This window comes from Syngnathus leptorhynchus, chromosome 3, assembly GCF_054491065.1.
Source record: "Syngnathus leptorhynchus isolate UIUO chromosome 3, UIUO_Slep, whole genome shotgun sequence".
Lineage (NCBI taxonomy): Eukaryota > Metazoa > Chordata > Actinopteri > Syngnathiformes > Syngnathidae > Syngnathus > Syngnathus leptorhynchus.
Genome location: NC_141197.1, coordinates 19,917,259 through 19,935,912, shown reverse-complemented (window position 1 = coordinate 19,935,912; position 18,654 = coordinate 19,917,259). Strand labels below are relative to the sequence as shown.

The 18,654-nt window shown below is 45.1% G+C and overlaps 7 protein-coding genes across 9 annotated transcripts; 3 read left to right on the top strand and 4 right to left on the bottom strand.

Moving 5' to 3' along the window:
• The first annotated feature begins 1,410 nt into the window (after nucleotides 1-1,410).
• On the top strand, nucleotides 1,411-4,287 carry LOC147059685 (C3a anaphylatoxin chemotactic receptor). The gene is made up of 3 exons (XM_085906910.1): nucleotides 1,411-1,421; nucleotides 2,119-2,242; nucleotides 2,312-4,287. Exons 2-3 carry the CDS (start codon nucleotides 2,126-2,128, stop codon nucleotides 3,257-3,259), a joined length of 1,065 nt encoding a protein of 354 aa, XP_085763036.1. The 5' UTR covers nucleotides 1,411-1,421; nucleotides 2,119-2,125; the 3' UTR covers nucleotides 3,260-4,287.
• On the bottom strand, nucleotides 4,070-6,092 carry cenpq (centromere protein Q). Of its 2 annotated transcripts, none has more exons than XM_085906906.1 (9): nucleotides 5,930-6,092; nucleotides 5,703-5,803; nucleotides 5,550-5,616; nucleotides 5,377-5,470; nucleotides 5,243-5,311; nucleotides 5,021-5,169; nucleotides 4,816-4,935; nucleotides 4,640-4,714; nucleotides 4,070-4,367 (listed from the first exon to the last, which is right to left on the bottom strand). In XM_085906906.1, exons 1-8 carry the CDS (start codon nucleotides 5,970-5,972, stop codon nucleotides 4,656-4,658), a joined length of 702 nt encoding a protein of 233 aa, XP_085763032.1. In that variant the 5' UTR covers nucleotides 5,973-6,092; the 3' UTR covers nucleotides 4,070-4,367; nucleotides 4,640-4,655. The 2 variants fall into 2 exon arrangements, with proteins under 2 accessions (XP_085763032.1, XP_085763031.1); XM_085906905.1 differs by having other exon boundaries at nucleotides 5,040-5,169; nucleotides 5,930-6,085.
• Nucleotides 5,989-18,639, top strand: ercc5 (excision repair cross-complementation group 5). 2 transcript variants are annotated; one of them, XM_085906899.1, is made up of 16 exons: nucleotides 5,989-6,209; nucleotides 13,904-13,993; nucleotides 14,095-14,270; nucleotides 14,346-14,461; nucleotides 14,539-14,640; nucleotides 14,809-14,860; nucleotides 14,965-15,111; nucleotides 15,186-15,390; nucleotides 15,510-16,367; nucleotides 16,440-16,651; nucleotides 16,717-16,836; nucleotides 16,899-17,112; nucleotides 17,365-17,509; nucleotides 17,599-17,799; nucleotides 17,866-17,950; nucleotides 18,060-18,639. In XM_085906899.1, exons 2-16 carry the CDS (start codon nucleotides 13,906-13,908, stop codon nucleotides 18,558-18,560), a joined length of 3,222 nt encoding a protein of 1,073 aa, XP_085763025.1. In that variant the 5' UTR covers nucleotides 5,989-6,209; nucleotides 13,904-13,905; the 3' UTR covers nucleotides 18,561-18,639. The 2 variants fall into 2 exon arrangements, with proteins under 2 accessions (XP_085763025.1, XP_085763026.1); XM_085906900.1 differs by lacking the exon at nucleotides 5,989-6,209 and adding an exon at nucleotides 13,823-13,843.
• Nucleotides 6,357-8,076, bottom strand: mrpl16 (mitochondrial ribosomal protein L16). The gene is made up of 5 exons (XM_085906903.1): nucleotides 7,850-8,076; nucleotides 7,690-7,761; nucleotides 7,461-7,609; nucleotides 7,093-7,386; nucleotides 6,357-7,028 (listed from the first exon to the last, which is right to left on the bottom strand). The coding sequence occupies exons 1-5, from the start codon at nucleotides 7,914-7,916 to the stop codon at nucleotides 6,837-6,839; spliced, it is 774 nt and encodes a 257-aa protein (XP_085763029.1). The 5' UTR covers nucleotides 7,917-8,076; the 3' UTR covers nucleotides 6,357-6,836.
• Nucleotides 8,377-9,270, bottom strand: txnl4b (thioredoxin-like 4B). The gene is made up of 3 exons (XM_085906911.1): nucleotides 9,071-9,270; nucleotides 8,843-8,994; nucleotides 8,377-8,742 (listed from the first exon to the last, which is right to left on the bottom strand). The coding sequence occupies exons 1-3, from the start codon at nucleotides 9,200-9,202 to the stop codon at nucleotides 8,577-8,579; spliced, it is 450 nt and encodes a 149-aa protein (XP_085763037.1). The 5' UTR covers nucleotides 9,203-9,270; the 3' UTR covers nucleotides 8,377-8,576.
• trmt10c (tRNA methyltransferase 10C, mitochondrial RNase P subunit) lies at nucleotides 9,077-12,169 on the top strand. Its single transcript, XM_085906901.1, has one exon. The coding sequence runs from the start codon at nucleotides 9,580-9,582 to the stop codon at nucleotides 11,101-11,103; it is 1,524 nt and encodes a 507-aa protein (XP_085763027.1). The 5' UTR covers nucleotides 9,077-9,579; the 3' UTR covers nucleotides 11,104-12,169.
• blzf1 (basic leucine zipper nuclear factor 1) lies at nucleotides 11,221-13,567 on the bottom strand. Its single transcript, XM_085906902.1, has 7 exons — nucleotides 13,411-13,567; nucleotides 13,180-13,271; nucleotides 12,637-13,091; nucleotides 12,366-12,565; nucleotides 12,157-12,285; nucleotides 11,809-12,034; nucleotides 11,221-11,745 (listed from the first exon to the last, which is right to left on the bottom strand). The coding sequence occupies exons 2-7, from the start codon at nucleotides 13,196-13,198 to the stop codon at nucleotides 11,557-11,559; spliced, it is 1,218 nt and encodes a 405-aa protein (XP_085763028.1). The 5' UTR covers nucleotides 13,199-13,271; nucleotides 13,411-13,567; the 3' UTR covers nucleotides 11,221-11,556.
• Nucleotides 18,640-18,654: the final 15 nt, after the last annotated feature.

Sequence of the window (18,654 nt, the reverse complement as noted above, 5' to 3'; positions counted from 1 at the left end):
CAAGTGAAAACCATTAGCAAGACAAAAGAAATACAATTTGACTCGAGTTTGTGTGAATGGAAATAGTTTAAATAAATGTATGTGAGGGAAAGCTTTTCTCCTCACCAGATCTCTCCATGTTTGTCACAAAAAGTGTGACATTTAGTTTTTGGAGTAGAAATTGAAATGTGCAAATCAGTGAAAAAAAAAAAAAAGTTTGTAATATATCCTTTTGTCAATTATAGCTCTTCGCTGTATTGTTAGTAGAAGCATTGCACGTAGAGGATAAATCAACTTTGACTCTGTTGAATTTGATTCCATTTCATTAAACAGCCTCATCAATATTCCAAGACATAACAACCCTTTATGTAAATCATATTCATTGATGTGTTGGAAATATAATTGCCAAATTATTCAAACACAGAATAAACCTGGTTTGAGCTGTGAATAATAATAATAATAATAATAATGATAATAATAATAATGATAATAATAATAATAATAATAATAATAATGATATATTTTTTAAAATGAATAGTCTAAGGATCACAATTGTCATTAAACTTTTAAATCGGGGCCATTTCAAGTTGCAGTTATTTGACGTCCCCCACCTCCTGCTTTTCTTGTCCCACACATGAAAATAAATGTAAAGGGGTGACATCTACAGGAGGGCATCAAGTAATGCACAAATCCGTTTCAATTTTCTTTTTTCATAGTGGAACTTTTAACAACGGGCTTGTGACATTTGAAAGAAACAAAGAAGAAAGTGTCGTGTTGGCTTTCCTTTTCTGAAATCATGGATTCCAATTCATTAGGAGATTAGACTGTCATTGCTGCCATTCAAGATGACATGAATGCCAAATCTTTCAAATCAGGTATCAAATATTTGCAGCCCAAAAGTGCACCTCATCAAATGGCCAGGTCCGCTTGTGTTGTCAAGCAATGTGTGACCATTCTTATTATTTGACACAAATATCATTACATAGTTTCTCTTCTCATAGGCTGCAGTATTTCTCCATGACACATAGACACAGAACATTCAGGTGATAACAACCTTACAAGGACATGTATTTCCTTCCCTTCCTAGTTTCTGCTGGTGGACAATATAAAAGCTTCTGATCTGGAGTATGACGTTGTTGTTTCATCTGCAGGCTTGCAAATAAACAACCAACCGTTTGTTTCCCTTGCTCAACGGCGGGCGGACATCTTGAACAACAGTTGTGAACCAAAAATTGGAATATTTCATAGGAGGATGCCTGTGAAGCAATCACACACAGGAAAGAAAGGAGAGGGAGGGAGGGAGAGAGAGAAAGAGAGAGAGAGAGAGAGAGAGAGAGAGAGAGAGAGAGGTGGGAGAGATGAGAGAGGCGAGTCTAATAGCCAAGCAGCTCCTTTTTATTTTTTCCTTTTTCAAGATCTCTTTAAGCCACACCAAAAATCAGGTAAGGCAGTCATTTTCCATTTGGAACGTCCTTGCTCTTTTTGAGGTCACACAATCATTTGTGTGTGTGTGTGCTTGTGTAAAGTCTATATTTTGTGTCCATGCTTATGTATGAAAGTTTGTAGCGCAAAGTAGGTGTGGCTGCATGTGTTGTGTGCTCATGCCCACAGAAAACGGGCGAGGTGTAGGTGCATGTTTGGAGATGCCTCAGAGGCTCCAAGAAAGAACACATTCTTGTCTTTTTAGTCACGACTCCATGCTAGAACATCGGGCACATGCATCAGCCAAGTTACAAGGAGTTTGTGTGTGTGATTGATTTTCAAAAAGTAAACTAACCACTGAGAAAACCAACACCCTATATTACGGAATCTACAGTTTAATTCTTGTTTTTTTATTATATGTTATTATTTTTTTAATTATTTATGTTTATTATTAAGTTGAATTAATTAAGGGATGTAAAATGTAGGTATGCTGAAATTGATGGTACATTGCAGGAAAGTAAGTCCGTAGAAACCAGAAAAGTGCAAAGTGTGCACATTCACTTTTACTGTACGTCCATACGATGTGCATAGCTGCCATGTGGAAATCTCGGGCAAATTGCACAAGAAAGCCACGCTCGTACGCAATCTTCCATTTTGTTCATGTTACAGGGCAGTGAGTTGTTATGAAGTTGAAAGTTGCGCTTTTGGCTGTTTCAGCATCCCCATGCCTTTGATGGCGGCCGTGAATGAAACGCAGATGGCGGAAGAACTCGTCAGCAGCTCTTGGCGGGCAGAAGCGGTCCGAGGAGTCCAGATTACTGCCACCGTGCTCATTTTCCTGGTGGGTGAGGGATCGTGACTTTTCTTTGGTGAAGGCCAATTTGCCAACTTTCCTCTTTCTCCCAAAAAGGTGGGCGTCCCTTTGAACATGCTGGTGGTTTGGGCCCTTAGTCAGAGTCGACGCTATCTCATGCGTAGAGGCAGCAAGGGAGAGACCCGGGCCGCCAGTAGTTTTCGAATCTACGTGCTCAACCTGGCTCTGGCGGACCTGGTGTTGATCCTGCGGACCCCCCTCATGTTGGGATACCTGGCCCACAACAACAGCTGGCCCTTCGGTTGGGCTTTATGCCGCCTGGTCATGTTCCTTCGAGGTTTGGGTTTGTACGTGTCGGCCTTCCTGGTGTCCGCCGTGGCGGTGGAGCGATGCCTGTGTCTGCTGAGGCCCGTTTGGGCTCGGCTACGGCGCCCCGCCTGGGCCGTACCGTTAGCTTGCGGGCTTTCCTGGCTGCTGGCCACCGTCCTGTCCGCCCCTTACCTGCACAGCGCCGTTCTGAAAGAAAGCAACGGCACGTACCAGTGTCTGGAAAGCGGCACCTTCGACACGGGGCTGGTGGTCACGGAAACGCTGGCCGGTTTCATCCTGCCCCTGTTGGTGTTTTTAGGGAGCAATTTAGCCATTTTGCTGAAGATCCGGCAATCCGTGCCGATGAGTCCGACGTCCTCCTCCTCCTCCCCGACGGCTTCACGCAAGATGGCCAGGATGTATCAAGTGCTCTTTTTCACCATGCTGCTTTTTCTCATCTGCTGGGTTCCTTACTTTGTGTGCCGATTCTTACGGGCCCTGGCTGAAGGACAAGCCGATAGAGCGGAGCTTTATATAAAGGCATCTTACGGGACGTACATCTCTCTGTACCTGGTGTACGCCAAGAGCGCCCTTAACCCCATCCTCTACGTTTTCGCCGCCCGAGGCCTCGGCCGCGCCGTCCGAGCTTCGGTGGTCTCGACCGTCGAACGGCTTTTCAACGACGACTCCTTTGAGTCCATTCGTAAAAGATCACTGAAAACGTCCCACATTTAGCAAAGTGACTTTGCTTGAAAGCTTCCAGAAAGGACTGAGTCAGAGTTCAGTGAGAGCAACAACCTGCAGACAAATGCACTACTGTTTATTAACTTTTTTTTTTTTTTTCAACTAAAGGAGAAGTTCTTTGCTGAACATGAGAACATATTTGCTTGAATTAAGGGTGTTTTGATTGCTTCAATAAACTGGACATGGGGTGATGCAATTGTAAAGAAAATATGTGCTGTTAATAGATTGCATTTTTTTAAAGATTCACTTTCCTAAGCCGAGAAGAAAAGGTTTGAAGCAAAGAAGAAAATTGGCAGGATTGTTTTTTTTTTTTTTTTTTTTTTTCGGGTCTCTCGTGTTAACCAATCAGCTTAGGTCCTGTCCAGGTGTCTCTTGTGGTCTCGTCTATTTCGTTGTATTTAAATCCCTGTTTTCTTTCATTCTTGCTTTTAGAGGTGTTTGCGTTGGTTCCCATTTGCGAGTCCAGCCATGTTTTTTTTTTTTTGTGCACCTCTTTTTGTCTATTGTTTTGGATGCCTACTCATTTTGTAATTTGATTCCATATGCCTTGCTTGCCAATTTTTGCAAAATAAATGTTGTTTTAAGTTCTTTCTACCTTGCCTCCTGGCATTTGGATGGATCCAAACCTTTTTGCTGCTACCACCAAAACAGTGGTGACAAAAATAACCACATTTTTGTTATCATCTGGGAAAAATCATCTTCATGGAACATTTTCTCTAACAATGCAACTTGGTGTATATAAATGGAGATGTTGGACACATAATATGTGTTGAAGAGTAGTAGGAGAGTCCAAACAACTGGTGTAGGATTGCTTTTATTCTTACTTAGAAATTGAAAACCTTTTCAAAAAAGTGGCAGCTACAAACTGCAACACTCCAAAACACTTCTATACATATCTTGAAAGTCTATTTAACAAAAAAAACAAAAAACATAGCAGCTTCTTGCAAGGAACAAATCATTTACAAAAGTGATCTAAATGTTTATGTGCTTATGTAAGTTAGCTGCTTGCTTTTTTTTTTTTCCCCACTTCTCCTTTAGCAAGATTCCTCTCAGTTTACACGAGATGGTCTCACAGTCTTCATCCGGGAATTAATTCAGCCTGAGGAAAAGTAAAATTATGTAAGCACTGAGGAACCACTTTTGTTTTTTGTTTTTTTTTAAAGAGTGGCAGAAGTGTGTTTTTACCCAAGAGACGTTACTCCATCTATGCTATTTAGAACTTGCAGTTCCTCTTGGAAGGAAATGCAACTCAGCCATTTTAACCACATTTTTGGAGAGCAAGTCGTTTAACAATGAAGAAGACGTATCACGCAATAGGTCCTTGTGAAACACATTGGCCTTATTGTGAAAGCGTGCACCATTCATGCTCACCTCCAAGGTTGTTTCATCATTCCGAGGCGGGCGAGAAGGGAGTCGGACGACCGCTCGCTTGCTTCTCCGAAACATCTGACGGGATGAACCAACGCACGATAATCAGAAACAGCATTTCTAATTTATATGCATATTTCCACTCCTCAAATCCCAATGTGCATTGTGATGTCTTGCACCTCTTTCGCTTTCTCCTCCTCCTCTTCCAGTTGTTCTCTCAGAGAACTGCACACACGCTGCAAAGAGGACGTCTGCTCTTCTGTGCTCTCCAGCGCACTGACCACAGCCTTCAGGTCTTCCTGGAAACACAAATATTCAAATCAAACATGCAGTCGAGAAGATTGTTGATGAAAAATTGAGATTGAAAGCATCAATTTATCCAACCTGAGAAAGTCTCGCTCACCTCCAGGGAAGTCAGACTTTGCTTTCTGGCCTGGCAATTTCTGGTCTCCTGGCGGTGGCGCGCCCATGACTGACCTAACGTTTCATGTTTCTGCACTGGAACTTGAAGCTCTGCGCAATGACTCAAGAATCTAAAAAATGGATTCAGTGGAAGACTTTTGATCTGAAGGTGATTACTTAGCGTTTCATCTATTTTGAGCTCACCTGTTTTTCACAATATTCAGATGTTTCTGGCTCTCCTCTTTCTCTGTCTGTCTCAAACCAAGAGTTGACCTGAAAACATAGGAAAGAATGTCCAAAAAGTTCCCATACAAAGTTATGTATGGACCCAAACTCACATTATTGCTAGGTTCAGCATATTATCCAATGCAATAATGGAAGATCTCGGCATCGGTTTGAGGTTTTTGGAACTTTTGACTTTAGTTTGAGAAGCTGTGCACAAGATGCAAGAAACAGACAAGTAAGGAACTGGAACAAACTCGAGATTAAGGGGTCACACGTTCTTCAAAACCTTTTCCATCCTTTGGAGGGTTTTTATGTTTGCTCTGGTCATTGTTGTCGGCAGCAGGCGGCGAATCCTCCGGGAAAAAAATCAAGAGTTTGTCAGAGAAGCAGTAACCGGTTTCGAGGTGCCACGAATCGGAGGTTGAACTTTTAGTTTTACCGGGTGAAGTTCGGCTGCTGGACGAGTCTTCTTTTTCGACTTGTTTTTCAGGGTGGGGATTTTGGAGGAGTCCCGATGAGAACCACGTAACGGCTTCATTGCTAAAAGTCAATGTTTGCTTTGGTTACTTTAAACTCACTTGTAAGTGATAACTGACGGTATACCGTTGGATTATTTAGAAGTGACAATAAGCTGTTTGATTATTTTCCACATTTCAAAATGCGTACCATTTTCCGCGCCAGTGTTTAGCACGGATGTACAAACGCGCATGCGTACAATTACTCGAACATTTATCCCTACTCAGGTTATCGCTTTTGTCAAAACGCCTTTATCCTAAATATAGGCACAAAATATGCAATTCGCTTGTGATATGTGACTTAACGTTTTAGCTCGGTCACCCAAGATCGTCTTTTGTTAAGGATACGGAGTTCAATCACTACCTATAAGTCAACGTTTAGGACAAACTGACAAACTACACTTTGTACCGACGTCGTGACCAACATTAAGGTAAGCCAAAGTGTTTTGGATTTTTTTTATTTTTTTTTAAAACAAGACAACTTTTTTTCCCTAAAAAGGTTATTTAATATTAATGTAAGCTACTATGCGTAGTTTGGACATTAACACTGAGTTAAACATGGAAAAAAAAAATAACAAAACTGTGCTGTCCCCACTAGAGGGAGTCCGCGTAACACTAGTTCAGTTTAATGGTTGTCAATTGAATTCATTGGAATTAAGGTTTTAAAAATGTTATTATGAGCATACACGTCCTAATTATAACTTCCTGGAATTATTGTTACTTGTAGTACTGTACAATTAAAGAGTGGGTACATAATAATAAATGTACAAAGTCTCAAAGGGCCCATGCAAACATTCGAGTGCTGTACCTTTTTTTTTGCAATAATGGTATTTTCACATTTAATGTTCATGTATGTAACTGAGTCAAAATGTTTATTCAACTCTGACTGTGTGATTTTATTGATGATATAAAAACCAAAGGAATTTGACAGGATCAGACCGAGAAAATGAACACATACGAATGAAAAAAAAAAAAGAAGAGTCTTGCAAAAGTCATTTTGAAGTCAAGGTGCTTCAAACTTCAGCAAAGTTCATGTCACCATTGCTCTTTGGGGTTTGTCATACCCTTCCTGGGATGTAAAATTTGCCCGCGAAACGTCCATGATTTCTTAGGTCAAACGAGCTGAGGACCTTCCTGATCCCAAGCATGTTTCCTAGGGCAATCTTCTCGAAGGTCCACGGGTTCTGGTTGTTCTCCTTCATATCGGCTTGGTCCTGATGAAAGGCTTCCAGGCTTTCTTTACTCATCACCTTAAAGGAGGCACGAGATTTGAACAACTCATATCATGAATAGCTTTCATCTTTGTCGTCTTACCTTAGCAGGAAAGGGAAGTTTCTTGGCGACTTGGGTCAAAATATGCTCCACTTCAGCCAGTTCCACTTTTCCTCCCACTTCCACGATGAGACGACCAAAGCGGACAGGCGTGACATAGTGGTCGATGGCCCCCTTGCCACCACCCATGCGCTGGCCCAGCCCTTTGCGCGTGATGGGCTTATAAGGAGCACTGATGCGCCAGCGAGCAAACGTGGTGCGGGGATCCATCTTGCGGTTGATGGTTAGACGCATCATCTCCATGTGACCCCAGTGGAGGTAGCCTCCTCCCATTGCCTGAGTATCAGAAAGAGAGAGAGTCAAATGTGCCATGTTAATAATTAAGACGTACAATTGTTGGTTGATCTTACCACGATTCCATACTGTCCAGTTGTGAAGGTATTTGCACTTTGAGCCGGGCCTCGAATGTCCCGTAGTTTCTTCGTCTCCTTCTTAGCCTTTTTTAAATTGGGCACCTTGTTCAAAAACTTCAGTTTGGGTTTTTCTGGCAGAACCACATCTAGATCAAAACAAAGAAAAAGACTCAAGAAGGTGGGGACACTGAGTCCGAGTCGGATATGGAAGATGTTCAATAGTTACCACTGTAGTCTGGAGGGATTCCAAATGTCTTCAGTCCAGCGGTTAGAACTTTGATGTGACTGTGCAGAAGACCTGTAGGCACAGTTTAAAAATAGACATTTGATTTATAATGCACTGCCGGCAACAGTAAACAAAATACAAGCAGGAATATTTCGATTACCGGTTTGGTGACCGTGGGCGCAGGCGGCGGCCACGCTGCCGACAGCCGCCTTGATGAGAGAGATCATCGTCTTAAAACTGGGAGAAATGCTACAACAATCAAAACATCACGTTTAAGTGCCGCTGTCATAACATTTTATATTGTCTTATTTTACGTCCTGCTTTGCAAGGTCGCACACGGCCATTACGTCGCTTCCGGTCTTCTTGCAATGTTGCTTTGGGATTTAAATTGCGCCATCTGCAGTATAGGAGTGTGGAATTTAAACGCAAAGCTTATTTGGCAAATTTTCAGATTTCACATGCTATTTCTTTTGTTGACATTGTCTTGAAAATTGCCACGTATGCCAGTGAATGATAATTTTTCCCATCTGGGTTTCACTGAATTCATTTCCCTCTCCTTATTCAACTTGCTTTTAGTTCAATTGTACCATTCAGTGCCACAATGGTAGAGTCGTCTGTCATTCCCTATCATCATTACAAATATTTACGATTCCACATTAGTTTAGAGATGGAAAGTAAGAATTTATGAACAGAATATAAAACTTTATTGCAACATAACATTTGTATTCCATTAATACACGTTTGACAGTAAACCTACTTGTTTTCCATAGGAAACATCACAACACTCAACATGATCAAAATTGTACGCATAGATACTTGGACATTCCAATTTGATTGAAGCTAAAACAACGGTGGTTAACGTATCTCACACAGAATAGCTGTTGATTTCAAATCCCATGGTAGAGAAGGTCAAATTTGGGAATATTTTTGGGGTCGATGGGACTCTGGACAATCATTTTCCCCCGCATGGCTCCTCTATATATGACCTCAATAAGATCCATAAAATCTTGTTTGGTTTTGAAGCTGCCAACAAACTTGGTGTGGTCTGGTGACCTGAATGAAGGGGAAAAAAATACATAAATATCAGTATATATTTTAAGTAAGTGACTTAATGACCTAATAATTATGCCCTGTTGTTAAAAAAAGGTCTCACCCATAGTCCACTTTCATGTGCTGTCCATTGAAAAAGAACACAGTTGATGGGATGTAACTGATATCAAAATATCTGGTGTAAATAGGGGCTTTATCTACATCGACTATGTAGATGGAGGCCATGTTGCTCAGGTCATGTGACGTTTTGGACAGCTACAAATAAATCAACAGAAGCAGCGTCAGGTAGGAAATAGTTCACAACAAACATCATTTGGAGAGGACTACTTACAATTTCATCTAGCTGGAGACAAACCGAGTCTTCATCCCTCCCAAATCTCAAAACAACCACCTTTTCTGCCACTGTTTTGATAACATCGTCTATATCTTTTTTGCAGGTCAATTTCGGCAAAAATAAACTCATATTCAGGCTGGCAAACAAAAAATGTGTTTTCTACCGCAGGAAGTTGTCACAACAGTGCAACACCCTCGGCTTTCCGTAGGGAAAATGTAGCACCGTAACTTTTCGTGTCAGAAGTCTACGCAATTTTTTTTTTATAAATATAAAACAGTTAACAGGCCATTAAAATAACCAAACCTCTTGACACGATTTATAGTTATTTTATCGGCTTTAGTTGATGGAAGGTGGGGTGGGCTAGCGCTTCGCCGTTGCAGTACGACATATTAAAACGTTGCACTTGAAAACAGCGTGACCTCCGCACGATTATTAAAAGTGGAGTGCAAATTAATAAAAACTCAGCGACTGCAATGGCGCAATGGGACTCTATAGTTTTTTGATCTATGAAAAATCCCAACGCGTGCAAAAAGGTACGTTGTCTGTGTCGCTGCTGCCAGTCCTCCATCCGCATCACACCAAGTGTTATGGACATGTTACGACGACTCTTTATTCAACGACATTTAAATGAATTATGGAAACGTGGCAGGTTCTCGTTATGCCGTGTCAACAAAACGCAAGTAATCGGGACTCGCCCAGTCCTTTCCATACGTCACTCAAATCGTTTCTTCAGTACTGGGAATCCACAGAAAAGGGAGAATGTTGACTTGGACAAATGGAAATCCGTGATGAGATCCCAAGCTTCATCAGCCGAGCAAGAAGATGCTCAGGATGAAGAAGAACGCGAGGAGGAGGAAAAACTTCCCGAAGGTTTGGAGGCAGCTCGGGAGCTGGTGGCAATGTGGCGGCTAGCTGGCAAACTGGTACCTCAAGAGATATCTGATGACGAGTTAAAGATTGTGGCAGACCTCACCACCAAATCAGCTCGAAAAAAGTACCTCAAGTACTTGGCAATGAGGGAAATGCATAAAAGAGCACGCAAGGAGAAGAATCAGCAGAAGAAAGCAGAGAGGGAAGCGGCACTTGAGCAGCAAAGAGCTCAAAATCCAGATGGGGATCAGAATGAAATGAAAAACACGATGCTCCTCAAGTTCTGGAGTCGCAGCCTGGACCGACTGCTGGCCTGGCGGACCGCCCAGGCCATGTTGTATGACCAGCCTTTGGTCTTTGACATGAGCTACGAGTCCAATATGTCCAGGCGGGAGCTTGAGAATACGGCGACCCAACTGATGGAGGTGGAAGCGTGGAACAGACGTGCCAAGGAGCCTTTCCATCTGCATTTTTGTAACCTTCAACCAGATGGAGCCTACAAGAAGGAGTTGCTCAAGCGCTACGGTGGGGAAACCTGGGACCGACTGCTCATCACAGACACACACGCTCACCCCATCGATCTGTTCCCTCGCGATCGCCTCGTTTACCTCACGGCGGATTCGCCGAATATTCTCCGCACCTTCGACCATTCCAAAGTGTACATCATCGGCGCCCTCGTGGACCGGTCGATTCTTCCCGGGTTGTCACTGGCCAATGCTAAGCGTCTGAAGTTGGCCACAGCCCGTTTGCCACTGGATGAGTTCCTACACTGGGAGATGGGAGCCAAAAATCTCACCCTGGATCAGATGATTCGTATCATGATAAGCGTGAAGGAAACCGGCAAATGGGAGGAGGCGTTCAAGTTTGTGCCCACCAGGAAGCATGTTGGCTTTCACCGCAACCAGCAAAAAATCACCAATGGCGTAGCGGGAGAGGTTGGGGACAAGTTTTCCAAACGTACAAGTCCAAAAAGTAAAAAGACACTCAGAAGTGGGGACCATAGTTCGTTCAAGTCTAAAGGACAATTTAGTTCGGCTGGGTTCAACCAAGAGGCCGGACCCACTCAGAACAGAGCTTCAAGCAGAGTGCGGCCATCTCTGAAGAATAGTCTGGAAGGAAGACGCGAACGCCAAAGCAAGGTGTGGTGGGATGAAGATTAATGGCGTGACAAAATGGACACGTCGTTTCCATTTGCCTGAGTTTGTCATTCTCAAAAATATTGGTAAATTGGTCTTTTTCTACAGAACTAAGGAGGAATCAAATTCATCCAAGAGACATTTTCAACCGTAGAACGTCCTTTGGTCTTTATTAAATTAGCAGAAAATATTACACAACTCTGTACTGCATTTGCAAACAAAATAAATGGGAAGTCAACCACAAAAAAAAAAAATCTTAATAATTTATTGTGTGCCACTAAATGACATCACAGCTGCTCATGTAACAACCAATCCCGGCTCATCTTCCAAAGGTCACATGACTAAACTCAGAAAACATGAATTCAATACATTAAAATGTTTTTTTTTTCTTATCCAATAATCAAAAAACTTGAATCTAAAATAGTTAAAGCACCAAATTGTCACAAAAGAGACTGAAACTTGCATGCGGCCACGCGATTAGAGCACGAGGATGTCTCCGCTGCAGCGCTCGCAGCAGTTGAAGGTGATGTTCTCATAGCGAGTGTACGGGTGAAACCTGCCGATGCTCTTCTTGTTGCTCAGAAAGTTTGGCGGGGGCGAGTCACCGAGCGCGGCGGACTCTGTCTCGTTTTCCGCGCGGGAAATGGGATCTAAAATCTTCAGCACCTACAACACAAACCGATGAGTCACAAATTGACATTTTAAACTCGCGGCTCCAAATCCAAGTACCTTCTCGGCCATCTTCTCCGCCGGTGTGCTGCACCGTTGCTCTGCCGCTGCGGAGGCGCTGTTCTTGAACGCACCGCTGCGGGCGTTGCCCAACAGGTGAGAGTTGACGGCGTCCGCTAGTTTGTGATTCGCTGCTGCCATCTCGCCCGTGCTGAGCGGCTGCGCGCTGGGGTAGTACGTCTGTTGCCTGCCCCACTGCAGAGAAACCAGGAGCTGCTCCAGAGATCTGACGACCATCAAACACATTCAGTTTAGGTAGGCGACGGACGACCTGAGGTTTTTTTTTTTACTCCTTAATGGAGCAGAAAAACGATTTTGATCCACGGGGCCCCTCGGTGAAGATGTCACCTGTGAGTTAGCAGCATTTCCCTGGAGAACTCGTCCCTCTCCGACAACAGGTCCCGAATGGCTCCTTGCGCCTCTCTGGTTTGGCGCTGCAGAGCTGCTCTGGCATTTGTCAGCTCCTCTGCCATCACTCTGGAGACACAAGGAAACGGCTTCAAAGCGTACGAAGATAATTACGTCCTTCAGAGCTGCCCCCGGTACCATCTTCATACCTGCTGGCCAGGAACTTGCTTCTCCAGACATCGCATTGGATACTCATGCGCTCCAGCTGCTCGGCCGTATGCGACAAGCTGCGACCCAAAGCCTCGTTCTCCAGAATCAGCTGGTTCTTCTCGCGTGCCAGACGCTCAAATTGGTATTGCAGGTCATCACCCATGGACGCCACCAGCAGTTTCTTCAGCTCGCGGTTCACCTAGTCGCACGTGACGAAAGAGTTTAGACTGCCTGGGTAAAACGCTCTTATCCGCTCCGTGTGGCTCTTGCCTCGGTTTGCACTCGCAGTTGATTGGAGAGGCCCTCCTTGTCTTGTAGAAGTCTGCGTTCGGAGTTCTGAAGCTTCTCTAGCTGTCCTCTCCAATCATCCGCCGATGGCTGCGGAGAAGAACTTCGCTCTTCCGCCTGTTGTCCCACGTCTACCTTGGCCTCGGTTACGCGGCTGCTTCTACTTATGGCGGCACGTGGGATGATAATCCTTACGGCCTCCACCTCCGTACAGGCCTCCCTTCCCACCTTGCCCAGGTGGAGCACCCCAAGGGGCTGTGGAGAAACAGGAGGAGGAGGACTGCAAGACTTGGAGCTGTGTTTGGGGATTGCCACTTTGACCGAGGGAGCGGCAGAGAGACTCGAGGGCAATGGATCGGTGCCGAGCTCCGGGGTGGAAGGCGTTTTCTCGGTTTCCATGCCATCGCCGGCAACTCTTACCGGGACACGGGCAGAATCTGCAAGAATGAAGAAATGCAACTGTATCTGCAGAAATGTTGACTTGATCATTTAGCAATCAAATCATGTTAAGTGAGTGTTACATACCCCTGACAGCAGTCGACATGGTGGTAGTTTGCTACTGAGCTGATGGTGAGACAAAAAGAAGAATCCAAGTCCAGTGTATTCCAGAAATTTCTCTAAATAGAAAAAAATAATGGTGTTTGTTATGACAAACACGTGATTACAGCTTCAATAGTCACGTTTATGTGGAGCAGTTGATGAAGATGACAGCTTCACTACGTGGCTTGTTTGGAGGCGAGATAAGTGACTACTTACTTTGAAGGGTTCTTCAATAACTCCCAAGAAGCAGGCCAGTAATTCTATCAACTATATCTGACATGCTCAGAACATATTAAAGGAAGCAATAACACTTAACGATGGTCCGCCGTATTACAGTATTCCATTGTTACCGGATGTCGTTGGCATATCCAACGCGACGAGAACACCCTGAGCTAAGTCTGTCAGGCTAGATATAGACATTCCCAAAATATTACACACTCTATTTTGAATCATAAACTAATAAAAAAAAATCTAACAAATAAAAATATATCCACCTATCTAACTACAATTATTTTAATTTGATTAAAAAAAAAAATGTTAATATTAAGCATGGCCTGACAAATCAAAACGGGGTCAGCAAAATAATAGGCGGAACCTTTGCGTCCTTCACTCGTTGCTCGACGAACAGAATTGTTGTTACCAAGATGAGGTAAACACTAATTTGTCCATCTATTGTGTAATTCTAACTTTATGTTGTTTTTAAATTGAGCCATGGGAGTGCACGGACTTTGGAGGCTGCTGGAGAGCACGGGGAAACCCATTAATCCAGAAACTCTGGAGGGTAAAATTCTTGCTGTTGGTATCCAAATTTGAGAGATGAAATCAATTGTTTTTCATGTCATCACTTCACTGTTCCCCCTCTGTGTTGACGTTATGAAGTCCTTAACCTGGCACCTACAGATATCAGTATTTGGCTCAATCAGGCCGTGAAGGGGGTCCGAGATCGTGAAGGCAACAATGTCCAGAACGCCCATCTTCTCACTCTCTTCCACCGCATCTGCAAGCTGCTATATTTCCGCATCAGGCCAGTGTTTGTTTTTGATGGAGATGCTCCACTGCTGAAGAAACAAACTCTGGTAGGTCCGCGCTTCGGATTTTTTTTTTCCACGAATAAACTTTTTATATAATTCCCTGTGTGTATTTTTCCTCAGGTCTTGAGACGGCAGAGGAAGGAAGAGTTACGCCAAGAGTCCCAAAAGACGAATGAGAAACTCCTCAGGACATTCCTGAAGAGGCAAGCTATCAAAGCTGTGCTCGGAGATGACAGGTAAGCATCACGGACGTATCTTTTTCATAAATTTGCTCAAGACCAAACAGCAACATTTATTTCTTGTGTCGCTTCAGTAAGGATCCGCTACCAAGCCTATCCAGTGTGAAGAGAAATGAGGTGGATGACATGTACGTTCTACCGGCCCTGCCGCAGGCGGATGAGGACAAAAAAAGCAGGTCAGGAGCCCTAAAGGCTGTAAGGAAATTGGATTTGAATTATTTCCCTGTGCTAATATAATCCACAGGTAAAATGCTAATACACCATTCAACACCTGTGCATTTTTTTAAATTTATATTTATAAATATATATATATATATATATATATATAATTTTCCTTGTTACAGTTCAGAGGAGGAAGAGAAAGAGTCTGAGGATGAGGTTGATGATATTTATCAGGTGAAAAAAAAAAAAAGTCACATTTATGTACATGTTGTTCATCATACATTCCCAAATGTTCTTATCCATAAAATCATGTTGATTTGATTACTGTATTTCACCAGGGGGAGGAATTTTACGACGACCCCAACTCTGTGGACATCAACTCGGAGCAGTTTGCCTGCCTGCCGCTTGAAATTAAACATGAGCTCCTCAAAGATATGAAAGAGTTTTCAAAAAGGCGCCGGACCCTGTACCACAAACCCCCCGAGGTACCTCAATCGTCCCCTTCGTGTCTACCTAAACGCTCGCACGCACGCCTCCTAACTTGTTAATTCACTCGTAGCTCTCCACAGATTTTTCCCAGTATCAGTTATCCGGCTTGCTGCACAGGAACAAGCTGAATCAACGTCTGGAGGGAGTCGAAAAAGAGATGAACGAGCGCAGCGCCGGCAGCGCGCCGCAGCTTTCTGGGCAGGACGGGCAGAGCCATGACGTGGAGTCGCGTCGCCTTGTTTCAGAAGATAACGCTCATTACATCCTCATTAAAGGCGAGGGCATCAGTCATTCAAGAGCTTTTTTTTTTTTTCGGGATAAAATATGAACTACAAAATATTGATTGTGATATATAAAGTGTGCTTTTTTTGTTGTTGTTGTTGTTGCTCTACAGGCTCAAGCCAAAGTAAAACTCCCTCAGCGAGCCAGCCGGTTTCCGCACCCTGGAGCGGGAACGCCCTAGCTGGCTTTATAAAGAGAGCGGTGGACAAACCGGAGCCCCTGTGGCGACCCATCTCCGAGGATGAAGAGAAAAAGAAGCAAATTCCCCGTCCGGACGATTGTCAGGCATCCGCGTCTAAACTCCATTCGCCGCCCTCGCCTCGTACATTGAAGGCCATCCAGGCCGCCATGAGCGACAGCTCGGATGTGGAGAGCGCGAAGCAGGAAGAGAGCGACGGTAAGGTCTCTCCGCGAACTCTGATGGCCATCCAGCGAGCTCTAGAGGAGGACGAAGACGGAGCCAGGCATCAGATGCCGAGCGTCAGCTCTGTCGCAAAGTTGCAGATAGACATCAGTAGTTCAGAGGAGGAGACGGAACCTGGCGCTATCGAGGACGGCAAAGGAAAAACGGATTTTAAGCGAGTCACCGATGATTTGTTCGATATCGGGTCCGATTCTATGGATGAGGTCGTCGGACAGAGGTATGAAGCGCTTCGCGCTGCGACTCAGAAAGTGAAGGAAGGATCCGACAAGCGAAACGTGAGGGAGGAGGCCAGCGAGGTCAACAAAGATGAATCGGCTGCCGCCATGACGCTCAGTAGAAAGACCGACGAGACGGGTGACTCAGAGCAGGGCTCGATTTTTGAGAAGAAACAGCGTGTCCATCTTGAGGCGGCCGAGCAGCAGCTCCTCGCAAAACATCTCGGGGACGCTCCGAGTCACCTCGAGCCGCCCGAGCGGATCGATAACGAATCGCCCGCACTCCAAACGAGCCTCAACGCTGAGATCATCCATGACAGCGAATCAGACGGTAAGAGTCAAAGCGGATCAATTCATAATTTGTGAAGAACAATTCAATTAAAGAAAAAAAAAATTCATCCAGAGAGCTTCGCCGAAGTATCGGAAGAGGACGCAGAGGAGGAGATCTATGAAGAGGAGACAACGCGAGCAGAAAGTCGGTCAGACGAGTCTTTGAAGGTCGACGACGAGCCAGACAGGAAAACACAAACTGACGAGGAGGAAGAGTCGGACGAGGGAAAAGAGGACGTTTCCCCCTCTGGCCCCGCGGCCAACGAGTGGGAAGATTTGAATGTGGTAAGCATGCGCCGCGCCGTGCCGCGTCTCTCCTCATTCATCACGGCGGCGGCGTCGCGCTGTAGGATGAGCTGCAGTCTCTGGAGAGTTCTCTGCTGGTGGAGCAGAGCAATCTGAAAGAGCAGAAACAGCAGCAGGAGAGGATGGCCAATACCGTCACAGGTCAGATGTACCTGGAGAGCCAGGTGAGTGGAAATCGAATCAAAAAGAGATTCCTTTTTCCAATGCGTCGCTCTGGCCGTTCCAGGAGCTCCTACGTCTGTTCGGCATTCCCTTCCTGGTGGCTCCGATGGAAGCGGAAGCGCAGTGCGCCGCCCTGGACCGGGCCGACCAAACCAACGGGACCATCACCGACGACTCGGACGTTTGGCTGTTTGGGGGGCGACATGTCTACAAGAACTTCTTCAGCCAGAATAAATACGTGGAGCACTATCAGTACAGCGACCTGCAGAACCAACTGGGTCAGTGATACTTTGCAAACGTCCGCCGTATTATTTTGGAGACGTACCATATTTGAAATTCTCTTTTCGCCGCCCGCCGTAAGCCGCGTTACTCTCACACGGGGAACAAATCAAAACGGCGTCGACAGGGGGAAATGAGAACGCATCCGAGCGCTAAGCCGATATCTCGCATATCGCAAACAGGTGTTAATGGCGCTGGCCCCCGATAGCTGATGTCATGCGTACACACGACTTCTCCGTCCTTCAACTCAGGTCTAGACAGAATCAAACTGATCAACCTGGCTTACCTGCTCGGAAGCGATTACACCGAGGGCGTGCCCGGGGTCGGTTACGTGACCGGCATGGAAATCCTGAACGAATTCCCCGGACCTGGCCTGGAGCCGCTTACGCACTTCTGGTGTGTTGATTGTGTCCAAAAAAACAAAACAAAAAAACAAACGTTGCTTTTGAAGATCTTTCCCCTTCACGCCATTGAAATTTTGCTAGGGCGTGGTGGTCGGAGGCTCAAGAGAAAAAACGTTTGACGGCCGATCCCCGGGACACAAAAGTGAAAAAGAAGCTGAGAGGGCTCAAACTTCAGGCGGGTTTCCCCAACCCCGCCGTGGCTCAGGCTTACCTGCAGCCCGCCGTGGACCAGTCGGAAAGCTCCTTCAGCTGGGGACGCCCTCAACTGGACATGATCAAAGAATATCCTTCCGGTGCCATCGATACATTTGAGTGTCACGCCAGTTTTCCCTGACCCCCGCCCGTCACTTTCTGTCAGAGCCGTTTCGGATGGGCCGGTCGAAAAACGGCGGAGACTCTTCAGCCTGTCATCAAGCAACTCAACACACAGCAGGTACTTGGCCCAAATATTTGGACGATCACACGAATCGTTCAAGTTCATCGGATCGGGTGTTCAAACGCTAATGCAAGAAGTTCATCATTTTCCCGCGGTTTCGTTCTAGACTCAGCTACGGATCGACACCTTCTTCCGCGTGGAGCAACAGGAAAAGCAGGCGGTCCGAAGTCAGCGTCTCCGCCGCGCCATCACCTGCATGAAAAGGAAGGAGAACGGAAAGGACGACGCGGAGTCTGACCAGGAAATCGTCACGCCGCCCAGATCTAAGAAAGGGAAGACGATAGAAGAGGGCCGGAAGAAAGCTGAAAATAGAGAATGGAACCAATCGGTGGGCGGGGGGGGCTTTTTGGCTTCTGAGGGAATTGCACAAACTCTGACAACATCTTTGAATGGAGTGAGTAGCGCTAGCCAGGAGGAATGTTTGCCAAAAGCTTCCAAGACTGGACCGAAGCACACAAAGCAGAGCAGCAGCAGCAGCTCTGGCGAAGATAGCGAAGAGGATTCCGGTAAAGTCGCCATGGTTACGGCTCAATCGGTGTTCAAGGGGAGCACGAGAGCTCGCGGTCAAAAAAGCAGAAGAGCAAGAGGACGAGGAAAGAAAAACTGAAAATAGGAAGGCATGAATAATTAACAATATATTTTAAAACAATCATTTGATCTTTTGATATGAAATGGAATAAAATAAATTTCCCTATAAACAT

Coding starts and splice junctions, on each gene's coding strand:
- trmt10c (XM_085906901.1), top strand. CDS start 9,580: ATGAAAAATCCCAACGCGTGCAAAAAGGTACGTTGTCTGTGTCGCTGC.
- cenpq (XM_085906905.1), bottom strand. CDS start 5,972: ATGCGCGTTTGTACATCCGTGCTAAACACTGGCGCGGAAAATG. Junction 4,936..5,039: donor AAAGTCTGACTTCCCTGGAG/GTGAGCGAGACT, acceptor TTGTGTTTCCAG/GAAGACCTGAAGGCTGTGGT. Junction 4,368..4,639: donor ATGATGAAACAACCTTGGAG/GTGAGCATGAAT, acceptor ACTTTTCCTCAG/GCTGAATTAATTCCCGGATG.
- ercc5 (XM_085906899.1), top strand. CDS start 13,906: ATGGGAGTGCACGGACTTTGGAGGCTGCTGGAGAGCACGGGGAAACCC. Junction 17,800..17,865: donor CAACTGGACATGATCAAAGA/ATATCCTTCCGG, acceptor CCCGCCCGTCAC/TTTCTGTCAGAGCCGTTTCG. Junction 17,951..18,059: donor AGCAACTCAACACACAGCAG/GTACTTGGCCCA, acceptor GTTTCGTTCTAG/ACTCAGCTACGGATCGACAC.
- blzf1 (XM_085906902.1), bottom strand. Junction 12,566..12,636: donor AACTGCGAGTGCAAACCGAG/GCAAGAGCCACA, acceptor ACGTGCGACTAG/GTGAACCGCGAGCTGAAGAA. Junction 12,035..12,156: donor GAAATGCTGCTAACTCACAG/GTGACATCTTCA, acceptor GATGGTCGTCAG/ATCTCTGGAGCAGCTCCTGG.
- LOC147059685 (XM_085906910.1), top strand. CDS start 2,126: ATGCCTTTGATGGCGGCCGTGAATGAAACGCAGATGGCGGAAGAACTC. Junction 2,243..2,311: donor CCACCGTGCTCATTTTCCTG/GTGGGTGAGGGA, acceptor TCTCCCAAAAAG/GTGGGCGTCCCTTTGAACAT.
- txnl4b (XM_085906911.1), bottom strand. CDS start 9,202: ATGAGTTTATTTTTGCCGAAATTGACCTGCAAAAAAGATATAGACGAT. Junction 8,995..9,070: donor GTCTCCAGCTAGATGAAATT/GTAAGTAGTCCT, acceptor ATTTATTTGTAG/CTGTCCAAAACGTCACATGA. Junction 8,743..8,842: donor CACATGAAAGTGGACTATGG/GTGAGACCTTTT, acceptor CCCTTCATTCAG/GTCACCAGACCACACCAAGT.
- mrpl16 (XM_085906903.1), bottom strand. CDS start 7,916: ATGATCTCTCTCATCAAGGCGGCTGTCGGCAGCGTGGCCGCCGCCTGC. Junction 7,762..7,849: donor CGCCCACGGTCACCAAACCG/GTAATCGAAATA, acceptor CTGTGCCTACAG/GTCTTCTGCACAGTCACATC. Junction 7,610..7,689: donor AATCCCTCCAGACTACAGTG/GTAACTATTGAA, acceptor GTTTTGATCTAG/ATGTGGTTCTGCCAGAAAAA.